This window comes from Macrobrachium rosenbergii, chromosome 55 (genome assembly GCF_040412425.1).
Source record: "Macrobrachium rosenbergii isolate ZJJX-2024 chromosome 55, ASM4041242v1, whole genome shotgun sequence".
Lineage (NCBI taxonomy): Eukaryota > Metazoa > Arthropoda > Malacostraca > Decapoda > Palaemonidae > Macrobrachium > Macrobrachium rosenbergii.
Window position 1 is genome coordinate 72657946 of NC_089795.1, and position 8856 is coordinate 72666801.

Genomic DNA, 8856 nt, shown 5'->3' on the forward strand with positions numbered 1-8856 from the left:
GCTGCTTTCTTCATGCAATTGAATTTATCAGGCAGTGATGTCCAGGACCTTAAAATGGAGGTTGCATGATCATTTTTACTAGTTTCCAGTATTTCTCGAAGATCTTTAAATTTAGCTGACCACAATGATGAGGCCTGAAAGTCAATTAACTGCATTTCCAACTCCTCAGTTTCCATCCACTCAAAGAGAGTCACATCCAAGTCACCGTATTTAAATATGTCTGGTCTGATTAAAAATGAAAACACTGGGCCCATGTGTTGAAATCTGATTGAGAACTCAGACTCTAATTCTTGCTTGTACAACTAAAGATAAGTTCTTCAAGTTTTTGAAATAACGGAAAGAACCAGTTTTGATATCTGTTGAGTAAACTGCAAGCTTTGCAACAAATGCCTTCCAAGTATCATACAAATCCATCACTGTTTTTCCTGCACCTTGCAAGAGAAGACTGAGGTCATTTAGATGTTTGGTGATGTCTGAGAAAAACATGAGTTTCTCAATCCAACCTCTGTCCTCCAGCTCAGGATAGTCTTGGCCTTTTTCTGATAAGAAAATTTGGATTTCATCAAAGCATTCCACAGATCTCTCCAATACCTTCCCACAGCTTAACCACCTAAGACTGTAGTGCAAGTGTATATCTTTGTACACACTGTCCACCTCTTCAAGGAAAGCTTGAAACTGCCTGTGCGTAAGAGAAGAGTGTGCAACAAGAAAATTTACTTCTTTTGTAACAGTAGTTATCACCTTGTTGAGATCAAAGCTCGAGATCTTGGCACATAAATTTTCTTGATGAACTATGTAGTGCAATTTCAGAATGGGGTGCCCAATTTTATCCTCAACCATCTCAGTAAAACCCTTGTTTTTTCCTACCATAGCAGGAGCATCATCTGTTGTAATTGCAAAAATCTTTCCTATGTCTACCCCTCTGTTCTCAAAATAGTCAGTGAATGCCTTCAGTATGTCTTCTCCCTTGGTGGTGCCATACATAGGTTTTAGACAACACAGCTCCTCATGTACCTCTGTGTCACTATACCTGGCAAAAACAGCCAAGTGGGGAATGCCATTGATATCCACGCTTTCATCCAGGGCCACACTGAACACAGGTGTACTTGTTCAAGCAACCGTTTGCTGCTGACTTACATTATCAGCCATTTCAGAAATACGTCTCTCCACGGTTCTAGCTGAGACAGGCAGGTCTCTTATCCTTGAGATGATAACGTGTTTGTTTGATATGCCATCAAATAACACCTCAGAGCACTCTAGGAAGCTGCTTTTATAAAATCGCCATCAGTAAAAGGCTTTCCATGCTTAGCAATACACACAGAGCTAGTTTGTAACTGGCTTCAGTTTCATTGTTTTGCTAACACTCAAGATTTTTGAACACATTACTTTGCTTCTCACAGCGGGATACTGCTTTCTTAGCGCCTCAGCCTTGTCAGCAATATCCTTGAAAGTCCTCGTGTTGTTTCAAAGTGTTGTTTAACACTCGAAGCGCGGCACACGACATTCTCGCAGCAGAGAGCACACACAGCACGATCATTCTACTGAAAAAATCCAAAGTCATTTGTTCATGATGACTGAAATGATCGGACATCAAGCTTGACTTTTTTCGCAGTAGCCATGGTGACAATTAACTAGAAAGAATATTACGTACGGCCGCAAAGAGTCACTGAAACAACAGCGCTTTGTGACCGATGCGAACGGATGGTGGGAGCACACCGGTACCAACAGGTCTCATACTCGCCTACATCTCGTTGCACTCACGTACTCCTCATCATGGGTACGAAACATTTTCGTTTTAATTCAATGAATCATAGGAAAGAAAAGATAGACAGATAAATATATAGATAGACAGATAGATAAATAGATAGATAGATAGATAGATAGATAGATAGATAGATATTATAATTTAAATCATAAAGAAAATAAACCATGAAGATAAAAGTAATGATGCACCACAACACAAATTCTCTCTCTCTCTCTCTCTCTCTCTCTCTCTCTCTCTCTCTCTCTCTCTCTCTCTCTCAGTATTTTTTTTTAGGATTTTTTCTTTGCTCCTTCGAATCAAATGCCGTGCCGTAGACAAGCACTCCGTGTGCCAAGTCCGGCACGCGTACCGTAGGTTGCCGACCCAGCTACACACTGGTTTTGGAGTTAATATGACCTTCGCCTTTTTCCGTTATGGAGGTGATAGGACACATTGTTGAACATCCAACAAATACTGCTAGTCACCAAGATTATACACCAGCAATTTGTATCTGATATTTATCTTTAATATCCTAATCAATTGGCGTTTCTGAAACGTCATATTTTTATGACGATAGCATCTATCTCTTCTCCAGTCATACTCAACGCTAGCCAGTACACTCAAAGTGCCTGGGAGCTGGCATCTAACCCTTCCCTTTGAGTGTTGAAGTAGTACCAGGAATCCCCATATCTTTACATAAAAAATTATTAGGATTATAATCTTGAAAACAAAGAAATGTGCTCTTCTCTTTTGAACCTTCCTGTTTGATTCTTATTGAAATTACTCCTAATACTCCCCATTCATCCGGCTGTGGCAGGTAGTGCATGATTAATTTCCAATAAATCCTTCTTCTACTGAATACGTCTTCTAAATCTCAAGAATATTTGTATTTACTAACTTTAGTCTAAAAAGACTTAACTTACCTGTCTCTACTATCTCTGATCCCAGGATTCGTAGCTGTCCCATTCTAGTTAAACAAGAAAAAGGACGTACTTTCCTTGCCTACATTAACTGGTTAATTCCTCGTAGATTCTAATAGTCCCCATTTAACTATTCCACTCCCCTTTTGCTTTTGTTCCCTCCATTATACTTTCTTCCCTAAGGCACTAAGCCTGCATTGTATTCTTGTACAATTCCTCAAGGAATTTGCAGATGTTCATATACTTGTACCAAAGAAACATGACCTCTGCGATACCTCTCACTGCCACATCGTTGCCCTGGCTACGAATATTACTGAAGTTATATCAGTGTGCTCTTATTATATCAGGGTGCGTATCAAACGGTCTCTTTTGTATATTCGGCATGTCTCCCATACTTTTTAATATTAATTCTTGTTTTCTATGTGACCATCAAGAATATTTTGTCGTTTATACAGTTCTTAGACCTCCAATAAATTTGTAAATATAACTGCTTGCCAATTTTCTTATGCTTTATTTATCTCAATCTCTTCCTGTGTTTAATGCAACCACTCAGTATCTCTAGTTACAGCTCTAGACTTCCCCTTTCACATTTTTATTGATGTACCTCAGGGCTTTCTTCTTTCACGTACTAATTTCTTCTTCAATAATGACATTTTCAGGAAAGTCTCTCTTGTTGATTATGTCGTTGATGATTCAGTGTTCAATGCTTTTTCTTCCTTGACCTGTTAGTCATCCTCTGTCATTCAGAATCATTCGCTTATTACTATGGCTTTATCTGTAATTTCTAATCTTTAGATTTCATCTGAATACTGAACAAAAACGTTTTTATATTTCACGGGTGCCAAGGTAGTTTGTGATCATTTCTTCCAATTTTTAAGCCAATTCTTCGTTTTTATATTTAATGAAAATGCAATAGCCTTATCACTCGTGTCTATATTTTAGTTGCCTTGGTTACTTCTCTCTCAAGGAGAGATCCTAGAGTTCAAGTTAGTGCACCTGCTTATGTGGTAAAAAAACATAAGTAAAATAGGCGTTTTATTTCGACGACTTTTCCTTATTCATGGTGCTTCGCCAATGTTTCCCTTCTCGGCAAGATCGAAAGTAATGGTAAATCTATCGGTGAATGTCCCAGCCCTTTCCTCTATCCTATATTCTTTGACTTTTCCGCCGCAAGGTGTCTTCACTGTCGCTCTTTCATAGTTGGTGTTAGGCATCATCAGTTGAGCTGTTTCTTTCCTTCTATTGCAAGCTCTGGAATTTCTCTCAGCTTTGGTTTTCTGTGATGACTGTGATCTCTCAGTAGGACCAAGTAGAACCTTATCATTTTGAACAGAAATAAAGCAGCTCTTGTCACATGTGGGTTTTCAGGGGTTAAGTGTGACTGAAGTTTTGATTTCCATCTCGTTTTTTAGCATATACGAAACTTGCAATTAAACATTGTTCGTTAGCTGCCTTTCTGGGAGATCAGTATGCAAGTCAGAGAAAACTGAAAAAACGGGTTTCCTCTGAAATTAGGCAGTTCTCCATTTATTTAGTTACAATAGTTCCTTGTGTAAGGCTTGTTATAAGGTGACGTTCTTCCAGGTATGCTCGATTTTTCCCTCCTTTGAGCACAAATAGAATCACGCCGCCTTTATAGTAACTGAGTACAGATACTAACTAGACAAGACAGTATATTAAAAGAGCCAATATCTTTGGAAGGCAGACCTGAGCTTCCCTGAAAAGACGTGAAAAGTGAAGGTTATCTTAATGAACCCTTATTGTGTAGGGATCTTGTAAGCTGAATGGTCTTTTGTGTCTTTTAATTTGTTCTTTTCTTTCCATCTACAAAGGGATGAGAGAAGGTATTCCTCTCAGAGATACTCTATCTTACCCTTTTAGAAAAATGTCTTATAATTTTCACAATAATTTGCCACTGGGCTTCTTTATTTTATTTTTACTTTTGAGGTTTCTATTGTACTTCTGCTACTACTGTTATTATTATTATTATTATTATTATTATTATTATTATTATTATTATTATTATTATTATTATTATTACTTCTATCATTTACACACCAGCTTGTGTGTCAAAATGCGGACATTTCAACATTACATGGCTTTTTATCTATATGGATAACATTGCTCCTTCATTTTTATTAAAATAAAAAGTGCCAACAGTTAAAAAACATTCTTGTAAAACAACTTGTATGGTCTGGAAACAACATGCACACGCACATCATTATTATATGTATGTATATATGTATATACATATATATATATATATATATATATATATATATATATATATATATATATATATATATATATAATGTGTGTGTGTGTGTGTGTGTGTATGTGTGAGTAATTCTCAGAGTATATACAACTGGATGTGGTGGAGTTTGGTACCTTCCAGCCTCAGTGAAAAGAGAAGACAATGTTTTATTGAATAGTAAGGAGGCCAGAGTTTGATAAACAGGTGAGGCTATCACTTTATTCACATTAAGTTAGATTTGGTTGGGCCTCTGTTTACTTCTGAAGGGTCAGTAAACAGGAAAAGGCATGAGCATATATATATAGATATATATATATATATATATTATATATATATATATATATATATATATATATATATATGCTGACAGCCAGAAGAGTAGCAATACTCAGAGCCGTCCATTTAAGGATAAGTTGATATGTATATATACATACATATATAATTATATATATATGTAATGTCTATATTATTATACATGTATTGTATATATATATATATAAGATATATCTTTATATATGTGTGTGTGTATATATGTAATGTATATATATATATATATGTATATATATATGTATATATATGTGTATGTCTATGTATATGAGATATTTTATATATATATATATATATATATATATATATATATATATATATATATATATATATATATATATATATATATGTTTGTGTGTGTACATGCATAAAGACAAACGTACATATATACATATACATACACATACATACATACGCAAATCATTAATGAACGCAATACGCTCTACCATTTGGTGAATAAAATTAAACTATGTACCATCATAAAACAATTCAACATCATTTTAGATGGGGTAGTGGTATGATTTTTAAATGAGGACAACTTTATTTTTGAAATCCTCTATTAACAGCAATGTCAGTTTTAGATATTTTTCTGAATGTCATTTAACTTTTTGTGAATTCTGCTATAAAGACTATAACTATTCAGCATGAAATGAACAAAAAGCAGAATCCTGGCGTAAAACCTAATTTTACATTGATGAGTCAAAGAAAATTTTGTCATTACAAATGTAGTGAATGAAAGTGAGTATAGCATGGTGTCACATGTAAAAAATAGTCATCATACATATTTGATATATACAGTCATATATATATATATATATATATATATATATATATATATATATATATATATATATATATATACTGTATGTATATGCTGTATATACTGATCAATCGAAGATTAACAGCATTATAACTAATGCAATCAGCGAAAGTGGTTTATAAAATTATAGGGTGTAGCGCATTTTTACTCTCAATAAAACACTTTTAGTAATATATTTAGATTGTATATATATACATATGTATATATATGTATATGTATATATATATATATAATTTATGTATGCATATATGTATGTAATAAACATATATACTGTATATTTATATATTATATATATACATATATATATATATATATATATATATATATATATATATATATATATATATATATATAATATATATATATATACATATATATATATATATATATATATATGTATATTATATAGATCTATATGTTGCTTATAAGTCTTTAATTGAGATTAATAATGTGCTACTTCCCACTTTCTTACGACCCACTTTCACCGATTGCATATGCTATATTGCTAGTTTTTTCGATTGGTCTATGTAAAGATGTATCTCTAAATACGTATTTGTACGTTTGTGTGTTTGTGTATACAGAAAGAAAGAGTAGGATGTTGCGTGTGATTATCTTTGGTAAAATAATGTGAACATATATATGTATACATATATATATATGTGTGTGTGTGTGTATGTGTGTTTGTGTGTCTGTCTTTTTATGTCTGCGTGTGTGTATATAATACTAATTTTACTTAAACAGTTAAACAAAGATAACACCGTTACGAACGCAGTCAGTGAGAATCATTCGAGTATAATGAAATATACTTTGTTTATATTTTCATTTTTATTACCATTTTTGTTAGCGTGGGCGGAGGGAGATTGCTAACCACTTTAACTGACGTTTTTCCCATGTCAGGAATTAATCTTTATTTCACCTTCTCTTCAGTTTTGCAAACGTTGGAATGGCCCACTTAGATTAAGCTTTTAATTTAACGCCAGTCTAATTCCACTTAGCATCCTTAACGCCTGTTGATTCCCACTCTTCCTTTTGCTCCTAAGATAAATATAATTCGAAGACTTCTTCTTGGGTTGGAAGGCTTTATTTCATTACATAATTATAAGCAGAACGTTTAATGCTTTCCTGATTAACGTTTGCATCTTTACTGTGCATTTCCTTGTTTTGTTGTTTATTTTTATTGCTACTGAATATCCTACTTTTAAACGCATCTGAAGAAAAGGCACAGAAGCCCTGGAGACATTAGTAAAAAAAGAAATTGGCTTTGCTTTCATTTTTATCTTTCAGTCATACATTTCTTTAAATTTCGTTTTCCTCGTGTGCACCCAATCACTCTCTCTACACACCTAGTCGCTCTTCTAAGCTTTCATTCCATCCAGCAGAATACTCCTCTTAATCCTCCGTATGTTCCATTGTATCATTTAAGTCATATTTTAGATTTAAAAATATATTGTATGTGATAAAAAAGATATTTGATAATTTCGATGTGTTCTTCGCGTTCTCTTTCATTTTTCACCCGGCCTAGATTTCGCTTCAAGGACCTCCCTCAATAGTTTGAAATTGGGCTTCATGATGCTTTGACTACGTGTCTTGTAACATATCATCATCTGTTTGTGTTCCAAAGAGCCCATTGCATTGCGTAAACTGGAATGTGTTTGCTCAAGACGCTGAAATGAGGATAAGACGTGAACCTCGCACCTGAGGCAATTTGTCTGATAGTGCAAATCCTTTCGTCCCTCCGACAATAAACGTTCACTTTGCCCTGAATCCACTCAAGTTACGACGCTTCTATTGTATTTTTTCTTAATATTTTTTTGTGATAATTCGATTTAATTCGATTTAAAACGTAAATGAAGCCACTGTTAACTCGAAACCATCCTCACCGGACCAAGGTTTTTTAACAATTGTTTGTAAATATTAGGTTTAAAAACATTGGATTTTTTATGGAGAAGCGAGTTTATATTCTCTCTGCTTTTTCTGTGATGATATACCTTGACCATTAGCGGCATTTTTGTGATTCTTCTGATGTGAAATTTGGTTTAAATAATTACAAACTCAGAGTCAAAGAAAAATTAAAAAATAAAATAAACGGAAACACTGGAACGTAAGGGATAATAGATATCTATATTAATTATTGTAAATATTGATGAGTTATTGGTAATTATAAGGAAGGTTTTGCTCAGCGATCTGAACTATTTAGTAAATATGCATTCAAAATTTAATTGATATCAATTGAACTCGAGCTGGAACTGTACATGAAAGGTCCAGTTAATGAAAATATATTGGAAACGTCAATATGTCTCACTGACCTTTGGTAGAGATGAAAGGGCAAATTATTCTTTTAATAATATTAGCTTTGTACATTTAGTGTTCTCTTGCTTACGTAACATAGTAGTCGACACGTTAGAAGTATATTGAATGGAGAAGAGGGTTACATTGAAAGCAAGGAATTGTTTATAAAAATTTTCTTTGGGATCCGTCAGTATTCAGTGTCACATGGACCTAGATGGATATGAATTATTAGTCAAAATTTCAATGAAGAAACATGGGTATATTAATGGGGAACTGAAACATGGGTATATTAATGGGGGACTGAGACATGGGTATATTAATGGGGGACTGTCCGCTAAATTTTTTTTTTATCCAAAAAAATGTTTACTAACTTTGTCGTAATTGTTTTCTCATAAATCTAAATCCAAGACACGCCGATCTCTTCCATTGATTCCAATACCATAATGGTTTGTTTCTCTTTGATTTAATTATATTTCTTTGTATACGAACCTACCATACACTC

At 33.7% G+C, this 8856-nt stretch overlaps 1 protein-coding gene across 1 annotated transcript; it reads right to left on the reverse strand.

Moving 5' to 3' along the window:
- Window positions 1-276: 276 nt before the first annotated feature.
- LOC136835831 (general transcription factor II-I repeat domain-containing protein 2A-like) lies at window positions 277-1772 on the reverse strand. Its single transcript, XM_067099682.1, has 2 exons — window positions 1762-1772; window positions 277-1030 (listed from the first exon to the last, which is right to left on the reverse strand). The coding sequence occupies exons 1-2, from the start codon at window positions 1770-1772 to the stop codon at window positions 277-279; spliced, it is 765 nt and encodes a 254-aa protein (XP_066955783.1).
- Between the last annotated feature and the right edge of the window lie 7084 nt (window positions 1773-8856).